The sequence below is a fragment of the Corvus cornix genome, chromosome 5, assembly GCF_000738735.6.
Source record: "Corvus cornix cornix isolate S_Up_H32 chromosome 5, ASM73873v5, whole genome shotgun sequence".
Classification (NCBI taxonomy): domain Eukaryota; kingdom Metazoa; phylum Chordata; class Aves; order Passeriformes; family Corvidae; genus Corvus; species Corvus cornix.
In genome coordinates, this window is record NC_046335.1 from 6,718,459 (window position 1) to 6,745,872 (window position 27,414).

Below are 27,414 nucleotides of genomic sequence, written 5' to 3' on the forward strand. Positions count from 1 at the left end.
AGGGAGTGGCAAAATTCCTTGCAGCCCATAGTGCACCATGAAAATTAAATGGCAAGAAAACCATTTCCAAGGGATAGGAGACATTTTGTCTGGAGTGGTCAGTCTTTCATCATCCTTTTATGAAGTGAATTGTTGACCTATGTAGTGGGAACAAATAAGCTTATTAACAAGCCAAGGCTTTGAACTCATTATCAGCTGTCTGAAATCTGCTTTGTGAGTGCTGGCTGCCTTTCCCACAGCAGCAGCCTTGCTGTAGCCCTGAATTATTTGTGAGATGGGAGCACACAGCTTCTGCCTCTTATCCCAGCAAGAGAAATTCAGCTGTAGAGGCATCAGGGTCAGACAGTACCAGTGCAAGTGCTGCTAGCAGGTGTCATAGTACAATAAAGGACTAAAATGGCATGGGAGAGAAGGGACCTCCTTTCCTCTCCCTGCTTTTCACTTCTATATGGAATAAAGCTATTTTTCTTTCAGTCCTGGACCTTATATGAGGCTAGCAAAGTCCCATGAAATTGCATAGATAGGTCTGTTAATGCAGGGATTTGTCCCTTGTTAGGAGATATAACTTCATGTGTGTACATGTGTAGGAGTACTGTGATCTCAGGTAAATTTTAGTAAGGTTTGTTTGGTTTTTTCCTCTAGTGTTGAAGCTGGGTCCAAGAACTGTGAAAATCCCACAGGGCTTAGACCCAGCACACTTCTGACACAAACACTCACAGGTTTTTTTCCCTTTAAAAATAAGACAAACTTATTATTCTCTCTAGAAGGTTTTTTTTTTTTGTTTGATGAACCAGTGACCCTTCCCAGCATTTTGCAGAATGGGACCTAGGACCTTGTATGTAGAGTGTCATATTCCCTAGCTGCACGCAGTGGTACCTCTGCCTTTTTGGTGACAATTATAACAGTGTTAAGAAAAATATGTAACTCACAATAAAGAGAAAGGGGAGCTGGGGGAGCAAAGCAGAAAATAGAGCCTGTTTTCTGTGAACAAGCAGTTTAAAAGCTCCACATTCCTGACAAATCTGAGGAAGTGCCTATGAAATCATTCACTAGAGAAGGGAACTGATTTCATTTCTTTCTGTGTTTAGAAAAATAACCTGTAACTGGAGCAAATGCAGGTGGAAAGCAACTTGTCCAAAATAATTATAACAGGAAAGAAGGAAACCCTGAAGAAGCAGGCATGTGCCAGCCTGGGTGTGAGACCCCAAACACTGCCCTGGAGCATGGGGAGCTGCGGGGGCCAAGTTGCGTTCTGGCACTTTGGGATGCAGTGATGGTACCAGTAGATCAGCTGGGGCACTGCCATGGGTTCCAGTGGGCTCCAGTGGGTTCTGGTGGGGGTGCAGTGGGGTTCCAGTGGTCTCCCGGGGACCCTGGCCAGCCCAGCCCCACTGGAGAGCACGGCACAGGCGGCTGCACATTCCCTGCTCTCCTCCCCCACAGGCCAGGCAGGGGATTAGCGAGCAGGTTTGGAAAGCCGAGGAGCTTAGTGCCAAGGCTTGTGCCGGGTGCGTTTCCATGCAGGAGCTGGAGCAGTCGCTGGCAGACTGGGCCCACGACATGAAGGAGCTGCAGGCCATGAAGGTGGAGCTGGCGCACCTCATCCTCACCGAGGACATGATGGTGCTCAAGGAGCAAGTGGAACATTTGCACAGGCAGTGGGAAGAGCTCTGCTTGCGGGTAAGTCTTCGCCTCCTCGGGGGTTTGTAGCGGGATGATATCCATGGGGCCTGGCAGGGAAGGGGGAGCGAGTCAGCACAGGGGCTCTCCTGGGCTCTGCTCACTTTGGCCGTTCTGGGTGGGAGTGGGACTGCTCCTGGCGCAGCTGACTCAGGATGGAGCTCACCCTTTGTGTCCTGGACTGGCTGCTGAGGGTTTTGTTGCAAACCCTTTGTAAGAAGGGAGTGTGGAACTGCACAGAGCCCAGATGCAGCTGTTTACTGGAATAGGTGCCTTTGTTCCGGGCTGCCGGAGGGAGGGAGGGCTGGGGGGAGGGATGAGCACAGGAATTGCCAGAGGGCATGGAGCAGGCAAAGGAAGAGGGAAGTTAAAATGCCAGCAGAAAGAAAACTTAAATGTGTTTAAATGCTGACTCTTTTGTCAGCATTTAAACACATTGAGAACTTGTCTTTTTTGTAGCAGTAAAATGCTGTGAAACATTTACATTCTTTGTGGCTTGTTGCTGTATTACATTTAATTTAGTGTTGCGTGTCAAATTGCTGGGGAACATTTACAGCAAAGTCACATGGACTTGATTCATTAGGTTATTATGCAGTTTGAATGTGTGTTTACTTTGCCCTCTTAACAGGATTGGAAGAGTTTACTGGGTCTTAAGTTACTCTGGGGGGCTCTGCACACCAGCAAGCCAAAAACTCTTGCCTCTCTTTACTCACAAGTAAATAGCTTTTATTTTACAGTTTGTAAAGAAGTATTGAAGCCAGTTAGTATTTTCTTTCTAACCCTTACACAGGCAGAGGTAAAGCAGTCTTGGTAGGGATGTTGTCAGAGTAATGAACAGCTGTGCTTCTTTCACAAACTGTGTTGTGATGAAATAGTTATTTGGGTTAATTTTTTTCTTGCATTGCAATGAGAAAGAAGAATTTCATCTCTTTGCCTTAAACTGGACAGTTGTTCTACAACCAATGTTTTCTCTGTTATTTTTTCTGAACTGTGAATAAAATTCCAGAGACATCCTCTCCCCTCCTGAGAAATACAAGCCATTATTTTTTAAATGAAAATGCCTGAACCATTTTCCTAGTGGAAATCTGTAGTTAAGCCTATAAATGAGAGAACTTAGTTGTTTTTCATTTTTTTGGTGAGCTGCTGAAGCCTGCTGTACCCTCTGTGTTGAATAGCCCTGAAAATTAAGCTGTTTTTTATATAAGCTCCACTACAGTTTATCCAAGTAGTAATTTCCTGTAGTAATTTAAGTTCAGATTTTATTCAAAATTTCCATTTTAATTTCCTGAGGGAACAATGTTTAGTTAGGTCTGTCTTGGTGGGAGGACAGAGGTGACAGTAATGTGACTGTATTAGGCTGACAAAATCTGTAGTGGGAAGAATCTGTTCAGTGCTGCAGTGGAGGGAGGTCCTGAAATGTTCGCACAGCCCTAATGAGCCTCAGGAGAGCCCACACCAATGCTCACAACAGGGTAGGAAAGCAGACTTTATCAGCTCTGTTGTTGGCATGACTGCTTCGTTTTGGATAACAAATCAGAGTCAAGATGTATTGTGTGGAGGAAAGTCTGCAGAATAAATGCAGGGAGGTGAAAGAGCAGGAGCGGCTGCAGCTGTCACGGCCACGGCCCTGGGGCAGCCAGATGCCTGTGCTCAACTGGGCAGGGGCAGACACGAGGAGGGAGCAGATGCACTCAAGGGATTAGCATTTACAGAGCTTCCCTTGCAAGGTGCATGTAGGTCACAGATTTAACCATTCATCCCAGCCAGCGTCCCATTGGGCCTTGATGTTATTGTAGCCTTCTTTGGGAATGCACATGATGCTCACACTGTGGGTGCAAAATGGGGATGGTACCAGGGCAGCTGGGCAGAAGAGAAAGTGCTCAAAGCAATGGCTCAAAGGGTTCATGTTCCTAGAAGCTTGTCTGGGATTTTTTGGATCATTCCTGCTTTTTACCGCCAGCCTGTATTGCTTAGCCAGCCAAAAGGTGCTTCTTGCACTTAAAATCCTGCCTTGCCCTGTGCTTAGCAGAAAAAAATGGAGTCCGAATCCTGTCAGGATTTAGTGATTGTTTTGCTGACAAGCATAGTCTGTTCTTCCACTGACCAAACAAACCCATCTCCACACATGGGAGATGCTGCAAGGGGTAAGGAAGGATGAAGGTTCACCCTCCAGACCTCTGAGGCTGAGGGTACAAGGGAGTATCCCAGAGCAGAGACACTCTTAGAAACTTTCTGAGGTCCCTGTCATCTCCAGACTTCTTCCTATGGGAAATTTTGGAGACCATTTCCCTGTGTCCCAAGACAGTGCTTTCATCCTCATCTCTTGGCTTAGATTGTCATAAAGGATTCAGAAATCACTCTCACCTCTCCATGCCATCCTTGAAAACAAGTCAGAATTTAAAGAACAAAAGCAATATAGTGGGAGATGGCTTGATGCCTTCTGTTTTGATCCTGGTGTTACAAGGAGCTGGTCTTACTTCCACACTACACACTTAAACTTCACTGGGGGTTACAAAATAATGTTAGAGATTAGTCTAGAAGGATCAGTAATGGAATTTCCAGGAGTCATATGCTGTGGTGTATAAAGTGCACGTGAGATGTGAAGAAGGAATGTTGCCTGCCATGGGGTGATATTTAGAATGGCCATTTACAGCCAAGACAAGCAAAATGTTATACACAGTCTTTAGACAAAGTTTATTGGTGAGAGTGAGGGGTTACTTGCTTTTCTTGCTTCGTTAGAGCTTGAACCATTTTTCACTTCCTTTGTCCCATATATCTTAGTGCAGGAATCCGTCAAGGTAAATAAATCAATACATATTTAAGAGCCCTAGGCTAGAGATAGGTGCTATTAGCTAGTTAGAAGAGTGACCCTGATTCTTTCTGGGGTATTGGAGCAATGATAATAACTCTGCTTTTTCAGGCAGTGTCAGACCTTAATTTCCCTATCTAGACAATGTGTTTATCCATCCTGGAAAATGTATTTTTGATGGGGGGAAAAAAATCCATAGTTTTCAATGAAAAGGATAGATTCTTGATGCTGATTTTTTGGAATTTCTCCCATTACTGGTGGGCAAATGGAAAGAAAAAGAGGGAGGCTTTTATAGAACTAAAATAATTGCAGTCACTAGGTGCAAAGTTCCTCTTAGAGTGGCAGAAAAAGAACTTACCTAGGTGTTACTTCTCTCGTATTATATATGGGGCCATGCTAAACAGTATGTACTAATTATGTATTTTATATTCCTTCTGTGTTTGACATTTTCAGAATTTCACTGAGTAGTATTTAAATAGTTATATAAGCACATTATTTATAAAGCTGTCACTCAGTTTCATTCTTCTGAGGGAAGAGAATCTGATATTTGCTAGTCAACTTTTTACCCTGCTATCCAAAATAAGATGTAATAACAATCTGCTTTCTGGCTTTGAAAAGGAAAGTAGAATACTTGATAACTGCTCCTGCAAAATGGAATAAGATCAAATGCAGACTAGAAATTAGAAGGCTCATAATTGCTGGTTTCCAGCCTGAGAAAACTGTTGCTAGAATTGAATATGTGTGCTTTTCCATAGGTGTCCCTGCGGAAGCAGGAGATCGAGGACAGGCTCAATGCCTGGATCGTGTTCAATGAGAAGAATAAGGAGCTGTGCTCCTGGCTGGTACAGATGGAAAGCAAAGTGTTGCAGACTGCAGATGTTAGCATTGAAGACATGATAGACAAATTGCAGAAGGTAAGTGGTAATACTGTTTTTCTTTGATTGCAGTCAGGTAACTCATTATAGAGGCACCATTCCTCATGTATTCCTTGCTTCTTGGAAAGAAGGAATACAGACTTCACATATAGGCTTTTGTGAGATGAGCTTTTCTATCATTAGCTTTCCTTGGTGTTCAGACTTGGAAAGACTTAAAGCAGAACAGAAATGCCACCTGACTGCATTTAGTCATGGAGTGTGATTTGTGTGAGCTGGTGTTTTGGGGCACATGTGAACACCCAGCACTGCTCAGAGTGGTGTCCTGGGAGCAGCTCACTGTTCTCACCACCTCCATCATCTACACAGCTGGTAGGCAGAGGGCAAAAAGATTGAAGGATGGGGTGGGTCTTATGCCAGGTGAACAAGAAGTTACCACAACCAAAAATAAAACCTAATTCTGCCCCTTCCCCTGTGGTAGTTGGTGCTTCCTAATACTTCTGTATTAGTTTCATTTTAAAGAAGACCATTATTGTCCTCCCCATGGCTAAAATGTCTCAGTATCTAATCCCAGATCTCCTCTGGATAAGAATACCAGGAAAATAAAGCCGTCCTAGACCTGAATTTGGGTTCTTTTGAGGTAGCTTCATTGAAAAATTACATTAAATCAGGAAAACGAGATAAAATTAGAACATTAAATTGCTATTTTTGGGAATACTTACTCCTGGCACTTGTAAGTCTTTAAGCTGCTTATTTTTTCATAGATTGTGAGAGGGCTTCTTCATTGATGTTTTCTTTTTGTTTTAAGTGAGAGTTCTATATGCTAATATAGAAACCTCAGCCAAATCTGACTTCACATCACACGTGTGGGAAAAGAAACTGTTTTGTTTTGGTATTATTGTTTTGTTTTGCCCTGTAATTAAAGCAGCGTTTGTGTATGTTTATCAGGACTGCATGGAAGAAATAAACCTGTTCAGTGAAAATAAGCTTCACTTGAAACAAATGGGTGATCAGCTAATCAAGACTAGCAACAAGAGCCGAGTTGCAGAAATAGATGATAAACTCAACAAAATCAATGATCGCTGGCAGCACCTCTTTGATGTCATTGGAGCAAGGTAAGAAAATTATTTTCAATGTTTTGTGTGAGGTAAAAGTCAGAGGCTTGTGTCCTTGACCATCAGAAACAGAGTGATACGACTTTTCAGTTAAGTTGGAATTTTTTATTGAGAGTCAGGCTGAAGGGAATGGTTTTTGTTGTAACTTATTGCTGTATTATGACATCAAATGTCTTAATTTATCCAATGGTAGAGGGCAGGGTGTAAGAATTCATATAAAATATCATTTTTATGAGGGGAGCATTGTAAAAGGAAGAGTCAAAGTAATCTCTCTGTTGCATGTGTTGAATTACAACTTAACTTTAAGGCAGTATGGTATCAGTTCATTTAGGCTTTTTAGGAGAGCCTCCTATTTTAACACAAGCCTCTCTTTCACCCTATGTGTGAATGCACAGAATTTAGGAATAGAGTCTATTCTGTCTCTATAGACAGATTTATATAATGATAATGTTCCTTTTTTACATTCAAAAGTGTTTGAAATTTCATTTAATACCAGTGCTATTTCTTTACTCGGTCTCCCTCCTAAAAACAACTGAAAGACCGCATGAGTTTCTTTTAAATTCAGGATCTTCTGTATGATGGTGAAGTAGAAAATACTATCAGCTGAAATTAAAACAAAAACCTGCATAGCCTAGGCAACAACCTCTTCTTAATGGATTAAGCATCTTCATTATACTTGGCAGAGTTAAGAACATCATGATCATTTCAATATTAGCCTTACTGAGATGATCCCATTTCATTATTATCTCTGAGTTTCTGCCACAGCTTGGGAGAAGGATGCTGGGCTGGTCTCACCTCCTGCCGAGTTTATTAGTAATCCAGAAATAATAAAGCTAACACCAAATTAGTATTGGTCTCAACTTCCCTCCCAAGGTTTTGTTCTGCCTGTGATCCCCCTCTCTGGACTCTCAGCAGCTCTGTTGCTCAGTTAAATTTGGGACAGATAATGAAGGTGGTTGTGCTGTGACAGTGTAGTGCTAAGTGTGCTGGGCCTTAATCAGGAATGAGATCTGAATTAATGGTGACACACGAGCCGTGAATGATTAAGCAGAAGCTGCCTTCTTAAGGTCTGACACTGCAGATAGACTTGCAATGGATGTCTCAAGGTGTCTTTGTTTTTAATCTGGTGTAAGAAAGCAAGCTTCACTTTAGAAATAGCACTTTTTCTGTTCTCACCTGATACTACTGTGTCACTTTTACAGCACTTCTATAATAATTTTTTGTTCTGTGTGTTGGTGTTGAATTGCAGCAGTTTTTAAATGCAGATTAAAATGCACTGTTTTAAAAGCATGGCACATTTCTGGTAATCTTTAGGAAAATATGCCAAAGAACTGATGGGGCATTTAGAGAGATACCTGGCAAACTTACTCTCATACCCTGTGACAAGGACTTCTTTGTCTACCTGCTATGCCTTAAATGTTCACCTTCAGGCAAGTGTACAGTGGTGCTTTGAGGTACATTAATGTGGGTTTGTCTAGAGCATCAACAAGGCTCCCAGTATTTGGTATCTAAGTGGATATTGCAGCTACTGGGGAATGGGTGTGATGCTTTATGATTGTTCCTGTGTTCTTAATTCTGAATTGTCTGTAATATGCCAGTTTCTGCTTGTGATTTCCACCAACTTGGTGCTCAGGACAAGGCTAATGAACTGGAAGGGCCTGGCAAAATGCGATTTTTAAGCAGCTCCCTCTGTGGTCCAAGATCATCAGGCATCCCTGTGGGCTCTGCTGGTCCCCTTGGAGTTAATACTAAGAGAGGTTCAGCATATGGCAGTGTTTTGCAGCACCTCTCCTCCCTCACCTAATCCACCTTGCTTGGGCTTGGCTCTCAGCTGCTCAGTCATAAGTAACCACCAGACCAGACACTCACAACAGACTCTGAGTACACTCCTGAGAGTTTATTTTGCCCTGTTATAACCTTCCAACTTTCTGCTTTGAGTTTGCTGCTATGGTGCTGGCTTGCCACTGAGATTTGATGTCTGAGGGAATTAAATTAGACATCAGTTAACTGAAATGTCCACCTCACTCACAGGTGAACTTTGGGGCACTCAAGATGAGGTTCCTCCTGTGCTTTTGAGTAGCCTCTGTTAAGCTCAGGTGATGGTGGGGAGGCAGCAGTTCAGCCCATCACCAGTGTGACACAAAGTGGGCATCTTTGAGGTAGAGCAGAGAGGAGCAAAGAGCCTTGGTCTGGAGGCGAGGTGACCTGCGAGTGTGGGTTGTGATGGCCCATGCTGATAGACTGTCTCCTTCCTTTTCAGTTTGCTTTTGCAGAAACTGTTTAAAAAATTGTATTGAAGCTGTGTTGAAAGAACACACGAAAAGGATGCAGGCAGAATTTTGTTGTCCCTGCTGGATTAAGCCATCATAGTCCAGACATCCTCTCACAGTCTGTGGAGGCTGGAGGGAACGGCTGTGCATCCACTGCAGCCCTGCAGAAGAGACTGGAGCACTGCACAGGTGATGCCATGTCAGCAGACCTGTGCAAAGCCCTTTTTATTGGGCACTGCTTCATGGCTTGGGGAAAATTAGAGGAATGGAGGAGGTGCCTCTGGGGAAGGAGTGCCAAAGGGCTCTGGAGGGTTTGAGGATAGGGCAGTGCTCCTGGAGAGAAGTGACAAATTTTGACTGTGGTGCAGAGAAAATCTTGTCTTTCTCCTGAAAAAAGGTTACTTGTAGGAACTTATTTTCACAGCACCTCCATGAAATGAGGAGGTAGTTTTGCTCCTGTCTTTTCAGATGAGTAGCTGTGGCAAGTAAAATTGAAGTGAAGATTTTCTGAGGTTTTGCGTGCCAAACCTGTGAAGCTCTTTTTTTTGGTCAAATATTACAACTTCAGCCATTTCTGTTAAACACACAATGAGCTGCTGCCTTTATTTGTACTTGAACCTGGCTCCCAGTGGCCCACCCACCATCACAGGAGCAAGGACCAAATTTCACTGTGTCTTCATGGCAGGCCAAGGTTTGGGAAGGAAGTGAGCTACAGAGCCAGGCATGGAGTAGGAGAAGATGCATATTGAGTAGCTGTGTGTTCAAAGCCAGTTCTTCACTTTTGGGCACTGAATCTTTCTTGTAGATGGGCGCTTTTTGATCCTGTGGTTCAAGACTAAAACATAACCTGTATCCACAAAGGAATCTAATTGAGATATATTGCCAGCTTCAGTTCTGTGGTTGCTAATTTCCCCATGGCTGTCCCTGCAACCTGATTAACATTTTATCTTCTCTGTAGTGCAGTGTATGGCTGTGTGATACCAACATGAAACCAAACCAGCCTGGAAGCCAATGTATCAATGCAGAGCATTCCTCCTGATAGCTTATTTCAGCTTTTTTAAACCAATAAACGTCCTGGGACAGATGGGCAAATTAGGTGAGCTCCCCATTTAGTCCTGAAGTGATTCTCTTAGTTTGTGGTGACAAGCTCAGATTTGCCATATGGCTGCACTTGCAGGACTTAACTCTTCCATTATCTGCCTGTGCTCAGCCTGTATGGTGACAAAAGCTTTGCCTTGCATGTTGCATCAAGCCACCATCTGACTGCAGACTTGGAAAAGTCCCAAATGTTAATTTTCATGGGATAAAGTAACCATCAAGGCATTAGCATGCCTGGAAAGAAGAACAAATGAATTCTGTTCAGCTCAGAAGATACTCTTACCATGGGAGGTTTGTGCTGAAGTCTTTGTTGAGGGATGGGGGATACAAACACACTGACCGGCAGGAAGGGAGTGTTGTGCTGGCTGTAAGGATGGACACAGAAAATCTCTTGCTTTCGTTACTGAAGCAGTAGGAAGAGGAGTGCACAGACTGCATGAGGGTGGTAGACAACCAAAAACCCACGGAGTGGGGTTTACATCCTCAGTACCACTCTGGAGCAGCACTCCTGGGTCATGCATTAACAGACAAGAACTAGCAAGGAACTGTGCTGTGCACAGCCATGTTCCTCGGTGCCCTTTCCTGGGCCATCCACCACTGATTCTAACTCCAGGCTTTGCTTCCCAGCCCACTGAGGAAACCTTTTCCTTCTGCATTGCTGTTTGCAGAGTGCCTGCTGTCAGGCTGGAGGAGCACCCCTGTGTCACTGGAGGATGTCTGCACTGCCTGGGGCTGTGCAAAGCATTTGGATGATGCTTGAGCCTTCATTAAAGCCACCAGGGGCATCAGGAGCTGCCTCCAGCAGTTTTGGGTCTGCAGACCAGTCTCTGCAGTAACTGATGTTGCATTTCTGCACCGCTGGGCATCCTGCAGCTCTTGCCACTTGCCACCAAGCTGTGGAAGGGGGATGCCATTTCTCAGCTGCTCTGGCTACAGGCATACTGATGTGTTTTCTTACTTGGTGGGTCTGGTGCATGTTTTCAGCCTTGTGGAGAAAGGCAAAGTTTTTGTGTATGTAGCAGGAATGGGTTCAAATGACTGCGACCTTTAAAGCAAGCATGAAAATAGGGAAACTAGCAAGGTCAAATGTGCCTTCTCATTCTTTTAAATGCAACTGGCCTTGGCAACTGGGTCTTTTCCCTGTGTTTGCAAGCTGTCAGCATCATTGCATAGTCCCGGAATCCTAAACTGCCACACTCAAAGTCAGCCCTTTCCTTCCGTCATAGAACTTTGGAGATTCAACGTGTTTTCAGCTCTTTCCTGCATACCCTGGGGGGCTGAAATTCCCAAACAGACAGAAACTTCTCAGGTTGCAAAAAAAATGTGAAGGAGTTGAAGCTCTCCAGTGACACCACTTTGTGGTGTGCCGGGGGTCCACGGAGGCTTTATGGGGAGTTCCAGTGAGCTGCCAATTTCCTCTCCTCCCTTTCACCCTTCACTGTGGTTGGGTTGCCCCACAAGTCACTCTGACAGCAGCAGGGCCCAGGTGGTGGGTTTGGGGAGTGAGTTCACAGCACCTCTCAGCTGGTCTCTGTTTATTTTCCGCCACACTGATCACCCTTTGGCAGGGCAGACAATCAGGCACCACGTGTTGGTGTGCTGTCCTACCCTGTGGCAACCCACAATCAGTGTGGGTGCACTCTGGGTTCAAAGGTCTTTTTAAATTGCTGCAGATCAATACTGCATGGCAAGGGAAGCAAAATACGCTGGAGAAAGGCCTCCCCGGGTAAATAAGACAGCAACGTCCAGCAGAATTGTGCTGGTTTGTGGCAGTACCCCTGTAGAATTTCATTCTTGGGGGTTTTTTTGGTATGCAAAGTATGTGGATGGTTGAAATCTCACTTAGAAAGTGCCTGCTTTCTTTCCGTGTTCTCTCTGTCCTTTGAGGATTACGCTTCTCTCCAGTGTAAAAGCTGTGACAGAATTCATTATTGTCTCAGGCATGATGGTTGGGCTTATTTTGGTTATGCAATGTGTGCAGGGAGCAGGAGGAGCTGGCAGTGCAAGGGCCGTCCTTGTCTTCCGCACACCGTCTTCATTCCCAGTGTCTGCCTGCAAAGCTGGGGGTTATCTCCCCGTTTGCTCAGATTTACCATTTCAAATGTGGTTTTGAACCACCCTGGACAATAAACTGTGGAGGTGACTGGGCATGATTTACTTGTGCAATTGTCCAAAGCCCTCTCACAGTGTGCTGTGTCCTCCCAGGCACTGTGTGTTCTGCCATGTGAGCCATCAGCAAGTTTGTACAGGTCTGTGGAAAATTACCTGAATACTGAGAAACGTTTGATTTCAAAATCATTCTTTGCATTTTTGGTGGGATTATCACAACTTCTTTATTTTTTTCCTGATATTGGCTGGGTGGGGAATGACTTGTAACCCAAGGTTCTCCGACTTCCGCCTTTTTTTTCCCACCCCGTGATCTCTGGCAGTCATAACACACAGAAATCATGACAGTGTGTTTTTCCACAAACGAATGATATCATAAATGAAGATTAGAAGTTATTTTGTCCTCAGGCATAACAGGCTATTTGCACTGGAGGCCTTCTGCCTGCTCTGGAAGGGTAAAGAGAGGACAGGTTAGTGTGTGGGGGATTTAATTCGTACTTAATTACCAGGGATGTAGTGGTAAAGGCGAGAAAGCAGAACGCAGGGGAAGTAAGGATACATCTTTGTACGTGGTGCCTGTGCGTGGATGTACGTGTGCTCGTTTTTTTGGGTTCGCTTCAGACTGACTCTGCTGCAAATCATCCGGGTCTGAGGCTCCAATCCCTCTTTCTCCCAAGAAATGAGCACCGCATCCACCTTTCTCGGTGCCGGAGGCTCCAGCCCGCAACCTTTTTGTCGCCAGCCGCGGGCAGCCGCCCGGCGTGCGCTTCCTCACGTGCTAGTCATTCTCTTGTGTCAGAATAAAGCTCTCGTGGTTTTGTTCTGAGGAGGGATGCGGCCGTTCGCCAGGTAAAAATCCCAACGCAAAACGCAGGGGTTAAAATAGGGGGGAGAGAGAGCTCCGGTGTCCCCCCAGCTCAGGGTCGGGGAGGAGGAGGACGGGCGAGCTTCCCCCCCCCAACACGCGGGATGCTAAAGCGGCGAATAAATAGGGCATCTGTGGAGGAGGGGTTTCCTCTTCCATGCCTGCCTGGTCGCACAGACGGTCCCCCCTTTGCAGCTTGGGATTTGCAAGCTGAGGAATGGTTTTCTCGTGCGAACCGTAAGTGCCGTGTGGGTGCGCGGCCGCGGGCGCGGTGCCGGTGGGTTCTGGAGGAGCAGCGGGACCCGGCGGCCGCGGGGGGGGAGCGATGGATGCGCTGCGCCACTGCCTCGCCGCAGCTCGCCTTGGACAAGCGGATGAGTGGGAAGTGCGGCACGTTAGCAGCAGGAATAGTGCTCAGGGGCCTCTCGCTTGCAATCAGCTGTGTTCGGGGGCCGGCACCCGAGGCGGTGGAGAGCCGTGGTAACAACCTTTGGGCTCGCCGGCGGGGGTGACGAGAGAAAAGCCTCCCCCAAAGCCTCCTCCAAAGCCTCCTCCGGCGCGCCCGCCGCTTCTCCCTGCGCACACACACCCACGGGCACGGGGCGGCTGGCACGGCACCAGCACGGACCGAGAAATGGCCTTGCCTTTCATACGAAAGGCCTAAGACCTGCCTTTGGCATCACCTCTCCAAACCGCGTCTTTTGTCCCTCACACGGTTAAGCTCCCCCTGCGACTCACTGAACAAAGGTTTCCTGGGCTGTGCATCTCATTGTTTTGCCGCTGGTAAACAATCCTGTCAGCTGGCAGGGCCATTTCAGCCCCTCCTCCTCCTCCAAAAGACATGTATGGTAGTCGTTTTTTCTTATGACATTTGCACTTGTGAAGGAGAGTTTTGAATATATGTCAGGATGTTTTTCATTCTTTCAGACACTAAAATTTGAATGCTACTATTTACCTTATTTGAGCTTCCCCCGTACCTTTTCCTGCAGCATTTTGACAGCTAAAGCAATGCAATTGGCATGCATTTTGTAATTCTTTTTGTTTGTGTGAATACATTTCAATCAACCTAGAAGCTCCTCCTACTGCTAGGTAATTCCTGAGTAGTTACTACAAATACACTGTGTATTTCTGGGGCCATGCAGTGATACAGCCTGAGACAGCTTAATGATTTTCTCTTGTAACCCAATGCTGGCAACTACATTGAGGGTATTAAGACCCAAATCCAATCTCGAGTCAGGTCAGTTAGTCCTTCTGTTCACGGTTGCAGACAGCTTTTAGTTGTAATCCCCTAGTTTTGTTCTTTTTCTGCCACTTCTATTGTGGTGTAAAGATTAAAATATTTAAAAACTGGCTTTGTTTGGCTTATCCCAGGCAACTTATGCATGTGTCTGAGTGCTAATCAGGGTGGTTTTTTAGCTTGGTCCATTCCAAAGGACAAGACAAGTCTGAATTTGTCAGGTTTTTTTGAGATTAGTGGTGATATTTTAATTGGATTTTAAAATATTATTATCTTCTTTTTTTTTCCCCTTCTGGAGGCATGTTGAATTGTGGCAGGTGAGTTCTCAGTGGGAAGTGAACAATGGATAAGTAGGCCTTTTTTCTGTAAACAGTAAGTGTTTCCTGTTTGACCAATCTCAATTAACGTGAGAATCGCATTTCATAGAGGAAGAACTCAAATCAACAGTGGTGGCATGTTCCATCCTCTGGAAGAAGCTGGTTTTCTTTGCTGTACTTGAACTTTTAGTGCTGTTAATTGACTGTGTGTTGGGTGATTGATCACCTGGACCTGGTGGGAAGCTTTTGCCCCCAGGCTTGGAGGATTGCACTGTGCACCCCCACCCCGCTCTCAGAAGGGCTGTCTTTACCCAGAAATGGTCAGGATGCATCTCGAAAGACTTCAAGAAGTTTCCTTCATGCAAAGAGCAGGTGATTTGTAAGAATATTTTCAGTGTGCAGATATGCATCTGAGAATGGTGGTTGCAAACTAAGACTTTTATGAATGTAATTAGTCTGTTTCACTCTTTTTTTTGAGCTGTAGCCAGGGAAATGGCAGTTGCCTGTGACTTCTGTGCAAGCTGAGGATACTCATGTTTTTCATCATTTTACCTCTTGCTTCAGTGTAGAACTCTGCCCTTTTCCTTGGGCTCTGTGTCTGCTGACAGCAGCACATCAGCCAGTGCAATATCTGGACAAGGCTGCCCTCCCATTTATGCACTGCACTAGTATGAAGTTTTGTTAGGTTTTTAGTCTTCTTTGGCTGCTTAGCTCAAGTTTGAGATTAATGACTTAGTGCATTAAGGGTGTTTAAATGACTGGCAAATGCCAAATTCTATCCAGAATATATAACAGATTAAATTACTTAATTACAATGGTGTGTCTGGTGACAATTGCTAGAAAGTAAATACAAGCTCTCAGTACCACAATGATGCTGTCTTTGAGACTGTTGCTTCTATTAACACTAGAAGATAAAGATCCTTATACTTATGGTGATATTCATCTTTTGAAATTCAGAGTGATTTCTAATCCGAAACAATATTGGAGTGGTGGTGCAAAAAGGCATGCTTGGATTCTAAAACTGTTGCTTCTTAAATTTATTGAATGTGCTTTCAGTCATGAAGACACTTATTTACAATGCAATATCGTTTGGTTTTGCTTTGGACTTCCTTGTCTGTGTTCATCTGTCCACTATGCAGACTGAAGAAAGATGCTTTGCAACCTGTGAATTTTTCTGTAATGCAGCTTAGGTGTGGGAAGCAGGTGGATACAGGCAGAGACAGGAGCACAGGCAGCCAGAGATGATCCTGAGCAGCACAGTAAGCTGTGCTTTCAGCAGGTCAGGTGTGCCATCAGATGGTCCCAACATGTGCATGTCTCCAGAGCAGTTGTGGGAAGCATCACAGAATATGCAGGAAGTAAATTGCCGTGGAGTACAGTCAGGGACAGGGTGGAGATCAAGCCTTGCTTTCCTCCTGAGTGGCCTGAAGTCATGCAGAGTTAATAATGCAACAGTGTAGATGTTCAGCTGTGACTCTTCCATTCTGTACTCAGCACAGAGCCTGTATTGTCCATCTCTCCAGGGAAAAGGGTTCCTGAGTCACCTGCCTTTGGAGGACTACATGCCTTGTTAGTCTGCTGAGCATCATAACCAGTCAGATCCAAATTGACTGGTGGGAATAGGGCAGAGCAGGAGTTAGTTCTTCTGGATAAATAACTGCCAGCCCATGACAGCACCAGAAAATGTTGCAATGGCATGTTCATTGAGTACCATTTAATAGAAGCAAAACCAGGAGCAGGAAGATTTATACAGCAGCTGTTTGCTTGGGAGCCAGATGCTGTCTGCATACAGGGTTGAACTTGGGAGCAAAGTTCTGAAAAAAAAGCTCGTTAAGAAAAGTAAGAGCAGCTAAATGCTTTTGTCATGCACTGGTTTCCTCTCAATCAGCTCCAGCAGTGGAAAGCAGAGTCAGTGTAAAGGGGCAGAGGCAGGTGCTTTGCACCTCTGTCAGCAGCTCTGTGGGTACAAGGCAGGAACATCGACTTGGGCCAAATCCTTCAGGCTGGTTTGCAGGGTTACATGAATCAGACAATACCAATTTTACTTTGGGAGAGTGCAGAGTTGTTAAATACCTGCCAGGAGCTTTAGTGTAGGACTGTGTTCTTCGAACCCTCACAGAACAACTGAAAGTGCTTTTGGTGCTTTTGGGACAAGGGGTAGGGGAAGCTTTCCATGCTCCTAATCCATATGAGACCCTAAATTTTCTGGCCTTACTCTGTACCTTGGCACTAAACAACAGGACTGAACAAATCCAGCAGGATTATTCCCATATCTCCTCCATAAGTGCTTTACCTTGAATCAAGTGTCTAGCTGACATGTGTATCCTCTTTGGTTACCTTAAGGTTGTTAATAAGATCAGTTGTTGCTTACAGGGTGGCATATTCATTATGGATTAGGTATCCTGCATGTCTTCTGTCACTGTACCATCAGGCAGCTGCAAAACCCACTCATTACTGGCAGTTTGGACCACTCTTCTCTAAAACTTGGCAGGATGGTTTGGTAGCAGGCAGGACAGTGGGCCAGGACACTGTCCAGGCACCCTGCCTGGGCACTTCTGCCTTGGAACAATCTGTCCCTGCCTGCACTGCATGACATTACATCCCTCACCCTGCCCCAGTCCCAGCTTGCACAATGCTGGTGTTGCCAAGTACATCAGGGTTCATGTCAGACTCCTCAACAATCCCCTGCATTTGGGGACATGCAGAGAACCCCTTGTACAAGATGCCCTTGCAGACCCCCTGCTGGTTTTGTTTGTATGGTGACAGTTCCCAGCCACTGTGGCCAATGAACAGGAAATGTTTCAGCCTTTCCACAATACATACTTTAACTTTCTGTACTGCACTTGACTTAAATAATGAGGCTTATTTGTTAGTTGCTAGAGCAGGCAGTAGCTATAGGTTTAATTTGTTAATTTGCATTTTAGAAATCACATGCAAAGTTCAAAAAATCATCCTAAGGCATAAGAGCATAACTAGAGATCAGGAGACCAGCACAGGGAAGCAATGCTGGCTAAGAAGTGGGCTCTGCTAGGACATGGGTAGGATGATTTCACCTGACCTTAGAGTCTGCAGTGTTGATATTTATAGTACTGCAGGGTAGACCATTGCAGTTCATGGGGAGAATAGCATGCTTTTTGGTACGGTTCATCTCATCTTGTGATCTGGATGTTCAAGACAGGTCTGATACAAATCATGATCTTTGGTTTTTTTCTCCATTAACTACCAAGATCTAGATGACAATCTCTATAATAAGTCTGAAGTGATAAGTGTCACCCTGGTGTTGCCTTTCTAGTAATTTTTTGTTGGGAATTGCGATAAATGAGAATTTTAAGAAAGATTTGAGAGCAGTGAGGTAGTTTGCCAGATACTCCTCCAACACATGGAGACAAATTTGCCAAAATACAAAAGCATGCTACTTGGGTAACTTGAGGGGCTGATACGGGGTTTTGGCATGGGAATATGCTGTTAAGGCTGGAAATAAAAAAAAAAGTTTGCCTGCAGTTTGAGAGCTGTGCTACAAACAGCTGTAAGAAAAGTAAATGGTCTCAGTGGTTCATTTGGTTGCCCGCAGCACAAGTCTCCCTGGCCATGTACTATTCTCCCCCCTCAGGATTGTTTTTTAATTTTTCACTCATCAGGAAAGTCTGGAGTATCTGTACTCATTCGTGTGGTGTTTAGAAGAGCTTTTAATGTTGTGGTGCTACAAGTTCTATAGTAGCTGTTGTTCAGGCCTTCTCCTCTCCTGTCATCATCCAGAGGATGGTGATGCCCAGGCACAGGTTGCCCAGAGAAGCTGTGGATGCCCCATCCCTGGAATTGTTCAAGGCCAGGTTGGATGGAGCTTTGAGCAACCTGGAATAGTGGAAGGTGTCCCTTCCCGTGGCAGGTTGGAAAAAGGTGATCTTTCCGGCCCTTCCCACCCAAACCATTCTGTGATTCTATGGTTTTCCCAGGTGGAGCGGTGGTTTGTGCAGATTCTGCCTCTCTTGGCAAAGTGGTACCTTGTTGATTAGTGTGGGCCTGTTGCTTGCTGAAGAAGACACTGAGTATAATTCACAGCAGGAAAATCAGACCACAGATACCCATTTTAGTTTAACTGCAGCAAATTCTGGTACAAAGTCCCACTTGGATGAATGTTCAGTGTTCCCTCGCAGATGAAAATTCACCTTGCTTATACAGTTTCATTAAAGCCTTCACCCAAGACCTGCTTGCAGCTGTAGAGCAGGGCCTGCTGAGCCAATTTGGGTAGGTTTTGACTAAAACATGGCTCTGATTTACAGGCAGCAGCTTGACGTGACATGGCTTCATAAAGCTATGCCTGTCATCACCTTCTCCTGCTAACAGCCTTTCCACTGATTGACCATCTTTGTAACAGAATGTTCTTCCTGGTTTGCTTAGGGTGAAGAAGCTGAAGGAAACATTTGCTTTTATACAACTATTGGACAAAAACATGAGTAACCTTCGCACCTGGTTGGCCCGGATTGAGTCTGAGCTTTCCAAGCCTGTTGTTTATGACATCTGTGATGACCAAGAAATCCAGAAGAGACTGGCAGAACAGCAGGTGGGAAATAGCAGCAGCCAGAGTAAATGAGCTAAAATGCTGCTGATTGGTCCTGGTATAAAATCACCTGTTTCTTTTCTTGAGTGAGCCCTTCTGACTGTTTGCTTTGCATGGCACGTTCCTGCCAAGATGCGCTACATGGAAAATTTGTATTTGCTTGCAGTAATTTCAGTATTGTGTTGAATTACCCCTACTTCTCCCTCTCCCCATTCACCCAAGGAAAACATGCAAAATACAAACAAAAGCAAATTTGCTCAGTTCAGTACAGCAGACTTCCTGAGGACTAGGCAGGGCACAGACAGTGGGCAGAGTACATGAGGATGACTTAGACTGACAAGGCGTGAATGCTGCTCTCCACAAAGTCGCCATGACCAATCCAAGTGCTGCGATTTGATGCATTGCCCCCACTGGCTCCAGTTCTCGTCCCTTCCTTGCAGACAGCAGAGCAAGTTTGGCAGAGCAGATGCTTGAGCTTTGGAGGGTGGACTTGTGCAGACACACCTTTGGCTGAGGTTTGATCCAGAGGCAGGCTCTGAAGATCCCTCAGGGCTGGGGGAGCTGGCACATGAATGCTGCTGAGACAAGTGTGAACCAACCTCACACTGCTGGGTGTTGGTGGGCATTTATCCAAGGCATTTGTTTACCAGGGGCATCTTAGGAGAGGAGTTGGATAGTCCTGTAGTAAATTTCTCTAGCCAGCGAGGAAAAGGGACTTCTCCAAAGTGCAGACTTGACGGTGGAGTCATCCTTTGCTCAGGGCTGTGCTGTAAGTCTGCCCCAGTTCTGAGTGCTTGGCTGTCATCTGGCCTTTGTGTTAAACAACAGTATTTGCCCAAAAACTAAAGATCAAGAATGAGTCTGTCAAGTTTGGAAGCTTGGAAGCTTTATGGCGTCTGCCTTTAGGAACACTTACTGGTGTCCTTCCCATCCATTCCATCTTTTCTCTCTGGCTTCTGCTTTCATGTCTAAGGATCCCTGAGTGACCCAAACCTGGGGACTGTTCTACGTTGGTTGGTGTGGCTGTCCTTGCACTCATGTCCTAGATGTCACGGGATGGGCCAGCTCCTCTGTGACAGGAGTGGAGGTGACTCCCACTGACTCCATTGCAGGAGCTGGTCCATCACCAGAAGCTTGGCCCAGTGCCTCTGATGGTTTAATCTGAATTGTGAATGGCCATATAAACAACAAGGAAGTATTTTCTTCTCATCCAAACCTTTTGCATTCTCAAAGGCCATAATAAATTGCCAGGCTGAGCAGAGCATGGAGCACAAAGGAATTGTGTCCAAACTAATTTATTTTTATTATGGGCGTTCAAGGTTCAGCTAGCTCTAAGAGCCATCATTTGCTGCTCAGAGCTACTATTTTTTTTATGCTGTTTTACATACAGACCTCTAGGCACCTCTAGACTTCTACTGTAGCTTTTTATCAGGCTGAGTATGAGAAGACTGTGCTGATTAAAAAGACCACAGTAAAAAAAAAAGCTGCTTTTGCTCCGCATTAGTGAAACATTTATCTGAATGCGACAAGTAAAAGGATCTTTCCTGGTTTTATCTGAACAATTATTTCAGCAAAAGCAGAGCAATGGTGAGAAATATGCCCTACAGGCTTCTTTTATTTGACATCCATGACTGGAAAAGCTTTACCTGTGCAGTCTTGAATAATGAAATTTAAAAGCCTTGTGTATCCACAGAGGTATTTTATGGCATGTTATTACAACGTGAATGATACTAATTTTAAGATTGCAAAGGTGTTTCACTAATGCAAAAATCTAGCAGTGTGTAGTCTCTTTAAGCTCTCTGGGCAATGCAATGCAGAGTTGAAGGAATGGTACCTTGTGGGGCTCAGTGTATGTTCCTCACCCTCTCTCTTAGTTTGTTGTGTTTGTCTCACTTAATGCAGTTAGGTCATTTGGAAAACAGCATGGATTCTGCCTGGGCTATTCCATGAACCCAGGCATGGCCTGAAGTAATGAGATCGTGTCAGTAACATTACCAAAAGTGCAAGTTAGAATTAATTTTAATCTGTGGTCAAAATTCTCATTTTCACAAATACACCGGTAAATCCAGTGGAATGTAGTGAATTCAGAAGAGACTTCATAAAGCTTCAGGTACTGATGGTGAGGTAGAGCCTCCTCCCAGCTGTAGAGACTGTGTTGAAAAGAGACTGATGCATCTTGTTCAGTAAATAGCTGTGAATCCTTAGTAACCTGTAAAAATTTCTGTTGGGTCTCCTTCTGGCAGTCTCTCATCCATCTAAAGATTTTTGCTCCTACATTCCTTAAAGCTGTTCATTACTACAAATCCCACAAGCCATATTTTGACCATTTATGGCTCAGGCCTTGATTCAGGTACCCACATAACCACTGAGGACTGCCACTGAGTGATACTCAACTCCTTGACTCCTTGCAGCTTGTTGTCTTCCGGGAAAAATCTTTCTTCAACTCCTTTTGTATTTGCTACAAGCTATGTCTGTTTCCAGGTTTTGTTTTGTTTTGTTTTGCTTTGTTTGGGGTTTTTTTTTAAGTCTAGAGCAAAACCAATTCTGCTTCATCTGTTGACTGAAATCAGTAAATACCATTTAATGGGAGCTCCAGTTCACTTTTGTCAGGAAAATGCTCATTTGTGTTTGTTGCTCTAGTGTTATTCAAGCAAAAGTCTCTGTATTCTTCATTAGAAAAGCCAGAAATGGGCTGAAAAAATGGAACTGTAGTGGCTGTTGTAATTTTATTAATATTGAAAGTTGGTAGCATAGTACGGATCTACCTTTCAATAAGAAATATTTAGATAAGGCCTTGTTTCTGTCTTTCAATTACAGTGACTTTAGGAGTAGTGATGGGTACAGGATGAGAGGCAAGACTATCATGGAGACGCAGGCTCTGGAGAAGAAACCTGTAGTGTAGATTAGACAAAAGGTCCTTTGCCAGACCCTTTGAAACAGTCTGTGAGAACAGGAGCCCTAGGAGAGAGAGTAAGAAAAGTAGTGTAACACCAGGTACTTGTGTTTGTGTTTCATGCTGCAGCCTGTGATCAGTCACAAAAATGCACATACTGCACTAGGAGTTCTCTGACAAGCCTTTCAGTGTAGTAACCTGATATGAGACAGTCATCTCGTGCTGTCAAAATTAGTAAGAATTTATTTATAGTGTAAGTAAGGTTTGGATTTTGATTGCACATTAAAATTGTCCAGACTGTTAATGAGAAGATTGAGTTTAGACTGAGACACCAAAGGTGGACAGCCCTTTTTTTGCATGGCATTTCTCTCCTGACCTGTGTCATCTGCACAGCTCATGCTGCAAGTCTTTTCTAAAGCTAAATAAGCTTTTCCTGACACAGGAATTGCTCTTTCCCCATCCTCTGCAGCATTTTGAAGGGGCATGGCTGAAATGTAGCCGTGCATGTTTCCTTCCACTGACGCTGTTCTTTTGCCAATGGCAGGATCTGCAGAGAGACATAGAGCAGCACACGGCGGGCGTGGAGTCCGTGTTTAGCATCTGTGAAGTCCTGCTCCACGACTCAGATGCGTGTGCTAATGACACAGAGTGTGACTCCATCCAGCAAACCACCAGGAGCTTGGACAGACGGTGGAGAAACATCTGTGCCATGTCTATGGAAAGGCGAATGAAGTACGTCTCTCTTCTTACCCTACAGAAGTCTGTGGCAGCATTTGGAGGAAACGCTGTAGCTGTTGCTACAAGCTGAATTTTGAGGAGGAAGAAAGAATCCAGAGTTGATAGTTAGCTTGTGATAAAACCTTTCTGTTCTTGCTCTCTCAGAATCGAGGAAACCTGGCGTCTGTGGCAGAGGTTTTTGGATGACTATTCTCGCTTTGAAGATTGGCTAAAAGCATCTGAAAGTATAGCAGCTAGGCCTAATTCTTCAGAGGTTTTGTACACACATGCAAAAGAGGAGCTGAAGAAATTTGAGGTGAATTTTTTAACTTCCTTTTTTATGGTCAGCATCGGGCTGCTGAATACTTATTGTCTGTGCAAAATGCCTGGGTCACTAGAAAACACTACTTTGGCATTGGTAGTATGGGGAACGTAAATAATTTTGTGAATGTGCAGCTGCTAAATGTCTGTTTGTCTCCAGAATTTTTTTTTTTATGTGGGGAATAAAATGCTCAGAACAGACACTTAAAAGTTAAAGCCTTGCTTTTTATAGGCAAGAGACTTTTGTAGTTTGATATTTATTTTTTTCTTCCTTTTCCCAGTGAGCTGAGTCTGAGCAGATGGTTTAAAATATGGGTTTTAAAATCTGAATTTAGTTTTGCTGTTTGGAAGGTCTGTTTTTAAGGGAGAGTGCATCATCTCTCTTGCATCATCTCTCTTGATGGGTAGTATCCACATCCTGACTCTTACCAGGGAATGAGCTCCTCACTTTGCCCTGCAGGCGTTCCAGCGGCAGATCCATGAGCGCCTCACGCAGCTGGAGCTGATCAATAAGCAGTACCGGCGCCTGGCCCGCGAGAACCGCACTGACTCTGCCAGCAAGCTCAAACAGATGGTGCACGAGGGCAACCAGCGCTGGGATAACCTCCAGAAACGAGTCGCTTCCATTCTCAGGAGACTCAAGGTAATGGCACAGTGGGGTGAGAGAGTGAGGAGCACTCGCAGGTTTCTGCAGGAATTACCCAAGAGCAAAGCCTACATCAGAGCTACTCTGTGTGTCCTGAGCTACCGGCACAGCAGAGCAGCTCCGGAAGAGTCACCGAGTACATGGTGTAAACCTGACCTTGGTAGATTGGTTCTTGGTAGCTGAAGAAAAGCTTAAAGCAGATTTTGGGAGGTCGGTTGCAGTACTCATTGCTCCTATCACACTTTCCTCTTACCTTCTTGTAATGGGTGGATGTGTTCATGCACTTGCACCTTTCCATAGGTAAGAGGCAGAGAGACAAAAGGGCCCCAAGTGCAGGTATGGTTTGGAGTTTCCAAATCAGCTCTACTGTGTGCCAGGTTGTGATTCACCAACAAGGCATTAAACATGGAGATGTGATGGAAAGGCACAGCTCCTGCTGTGCTCCCTGCCTGATGGGGAATGTTGTTGAAGACTGTATTTGTGACACATCTTTGAAGTATCTTGCCCGTCAGTTAAACTGATCTCTGGGCAGATACTCTGTGCTGTGCCCTGGGGGAAACTTGTGACTGCCAGATTTTTAAATACAGCAGTGCTGCAAGCAACTGACAGGGAAAACTGTTAGCTCCCAGAAGTCAGTGGATGAGGCAGTGAGAGCAGTGATGGGGTTTGATCTGTGCAGCTACAAATTGTTATGTTTGGGATGTTACATGATCCCCTTCCTGAGCAGTAAATCCACCCATGAGAACAGGCAAGCTGCATGTCTGTTAGCAGCTTCTGTGGGGCGTGCCATGTCAAACAGTGCATTAATTACACTGGCGTGATCATCCATGATCCAGCCTCTCCATTGTAAAATCAGTAAAAACTGATTTTAATCACACAGTTTTACTTTAATTAGAGATGGGGTTTGCTTCCTTTGTTTATCTCTGTTTTAAGTTTAGAACAAATTAGATGTTAAGCCTCAGTCCAAGTAACTGTCACTGGTATAATGATGTGGGAGAAGGAATGTGTGGAATCAAGAATATAATTTTATAGAAGCATCTTGAATTGCTAAAATTCTGCTCCGTCTTTTGTACAAATAATGTACTAGTATAGGGCACAGTTCTAGCATCATCAAAGGAAAAAGACAGGTTTTATACATGGCATGCTGCTGTTTGTGTCCTAATGGCCTTTAAGGTGAACAGGAGTTTTTAAATAAAACACTGATTTCAGAGAGCTCCTGTGACCTGTCTCTTCTAGTAGCTGAAGTCATGTAACACTGGCTCCTTTTTTCCATCCAGCACTTCACCAATCGGAGAGATGAGTTTGAGGGGACAAGGGAAAGCATCCTTGTCTGGCTCACAGAAATGGACCTACAGCTGACAAACGTGGAACACTTCTCAAAAAGTAACTTTGACGACAAAATGCGCCAGTTAAATGTACGTATCCCCATGAAGCAGTTGTTTACTGTAGCCCAGTGATCCTGTTGGGCTGCCCTTGCCTGACAGAATCGTCTGCTTTTCTGTAACTTCACAATAGCCACCAGATCTCTGTAGGACTATATTTGTTAGAAGACAGCAGTAAATTGTTAAGACATACTGCCTGAATCAAAATTATGCTGTGCAGTATTTAATTCAGATTAAGTGTTCAAGCTCAGTTCTGTCCTGCCATTTTCTCCTGCCAATGCATGTCAGTGACAGTGGTATCTGGCCTGGAAATCAGCAGATGCTGGTTAACAGTAAGAGCTATATTCCTAAATTCAGGCATTATTTTCTGGCATTATAGTACAACCTCTCCTAGGAGCTCATAGTTTGTAGCTGGGAATTTCAACAGAAATTAGACATCAGGAATGTGCAGTGATTCTGAGGAATGTACTAGTTCTTTGCTACATCATATGCTCATTTCTCCTTTCTCCCTGCATTGTTATTCCTTTGGGATGTAGATTTACTGTTGTGTAGGCTGGAGGCCCAAGCAACCAAACAAATTTCTTGGCTGCTGAGAAAAAGATAGTGTACCCAACAGAAAAATGAGCTCTGATTAGCTGAGCTCTCGTATCACGATCCCCTGCAGGCTCAGGACACTGCAGCCATATTGATGTACACATGGGTGGAAAATGCCTCTTCATTTGGAACTGTAATTCTGCTGATAAAACAAACCTTTGGACCTCTTGAGTAAAAAGATATTTGCCAAATTAAATTAGACAACAATGTCAATTGCTGCTTGTCTTTTACTACAGTGAGCTAGGAAACAGGGACAAACCTTAGGCTGGAAAGGGCCAATGAAGAAGTAATTATTTTTCTTTTATGTTCCAAATAGGGTTTCCAACAGGAAATAACATTAAACACCAATAAGATTGATCAGCTAATCGTTTTTGGGGAGCAGTTGATTCAGAAGAGCGAGCCTTTGGATGCCATCCTGATTGAAGATGAATTGGAAGAACTTCATCGATACTGTCAGGAGGTGTTTGGGCGAGTTGCCCGGTTCCATCAAAGACTGACTTCAAGGGATCCTGTAAGAAGCAACAGTTGTTCCAAAGCTTTGATAAGATTTTGGTGTTTGAATTGCAATGGTTATTTTTGGTTTTGAATTGCAATTGCTTATTCCTAGCAGCTTGACTGAGTGGTTTGAGCTCTAAGGAGTTGGGAGCTCTGCAGGAGATGTGCCAGCCTTGCTAAATCTTTGTTGCCAATCCTTTCATGCCTCTCCATCTGCAGAATCTGGAGAGTAACATGGAGGTAGTTCATAAGGTTCAGAATTATGTAGTTGTGGCTTGAAGGCTTCAAAATCTTTTTAGGTGTTTCTAATATCACTTCGTTTTCTTTAATATCAATAATATGGTTAGAATATCTCTTTATGTATTTGTTTGTCCACTCCATCTGTCCACTTTTGTTGTGAAAACCCTGAATGGGGAACAGCATGCACTTTGCTTTTCCCTGGGAACTTTCAGATGATTCTCAGTTTGCTTGGCCTCAAAAAGAAAGAACATCTGTTAGAAAGCCAGGTAAAGGAAGTAACATGAGCAACTACAAGTGGCTGTTCACTCCTGCCTGAGCATGATTTCCTTGCTGTGACCTGTTTAGTCCATTGGGAACTGAGTACTCCTCCTGCAGACTGGACAGATACTGTGGTGGTAGTTGAGTGCCTTGAAAGAAGGGAGGTATCTGCTGATGTGAGGGTTGGTTTTGGCAAAAGAGGAAGAAGGCAGAAATTACATCTCCCTTTAATTTTAGGCACGTGTCTTTGGTTGCTGCATCTCACCACAAATCTGTCTCCAGTAGTACTGTGTGGCTCAATCATTAGCTCATTTAAGATCTCTTGTATATCTTATTAATATGCAGTAATTGTTACTTATATGTAGGGATTGGACGATGAAAAAGATAACTCTGAAAATGAGACAGACCAAGAAGACTCCAGAGAAATCCAGAATGATCCCTGGCATAAGAAGGCCATCACTGAGGGGCCCTCATCCACACAGTCCCTTTGCCACCTTGTGCCCCCTACTCAAGGCCATGAGAGATCAGGCTGTGAGACCCCTGTCAGCGTTGACTCCATCCCACTGGAGTGGGATCACACAGGTGATGTGGGAGGTTCTTCCTCTCATGAAGATGATGAAGAAGCAACATACTACAGTGCTCTGTCAGGTGAGAACCAATGTCTGGCAGTTTGGCTTGACATGGACAGCTGGAGGATGTCCCTGTGTGGGAAGGGAGGGGGATTGAAGTCTTGCTCCCACATTGTTGGTTGGTTTTCAAGTACCATTAATAGATGTGAGCAGACTCATCTCTTAGATGTCTTGATGAAGGAAATGGTACTGTCTAAACCAAGCTTTTATTTTAGAAACATAAGGTTTTTAGAAGCCTTACTGTTTAAGAATGTTTGAAAATGGTATCAGCCACTTACTTTGCTCTTTGTCTTTGCTGTCCCTCATTGTTTC

The 27,414-nt window shown here is 44.4% G+C and overlaps 1 protein-coding gene across 4 annotated transcripts in view; it reads left to right on the top strand.

Moving 5' to 3' along the window:
* The window catches only part of SYNE2 (spectrin repeat containing nuclear envelope protein 2), a 175,739-nt gene that overhangs the window by 138,203 nt on the left and 10,122 nt on the right, over positions 1-27,414 (top strand). For 3 of the 4 annotated variants that reach the window (XM_039553080.1, XM_039553081.1, XM_019280252.3), the window contains exons 99-108: positions 1,525-1,680; positions 5,245-5,403; positions 6,310-6,476; positions 18,768-18,930; positions 22,365-22,552; positions 22,703-22,853; positions 23,319-23,501; positions 24,782-24,919; positions 25,797-25,991; positions 26,839-27,121. In XM_039553080.1, the coding sequence (XP_039409014.1) occupies positions 1,525-1,680; positions 5,245-5,403; positions 6,310-6,476; positions 18,768-18,930; positions 22,365-22,552; positions 22,703-22,853; positions 23,319-23,501; positions 24,782-24,919; positions 25,797-25,991; positions 26,839-27,121 (1,783 nt within the window). Of the gene's footprint in view, positions 1-1,524; positions 1,681-5,244; positions 5,404-6,309; positions 6,477-18,767; positions 18,931-22,364; positions 22,553-22,702; positions 22,854-23,318; positions 23,502-24,781; positions 24,920-25,796; positions 25,992-26,838; positions 27,122-27,414 lie in introns of those variants that run through there. The other variant, XM_039553082.1, reaches the window with a different exon arrangement.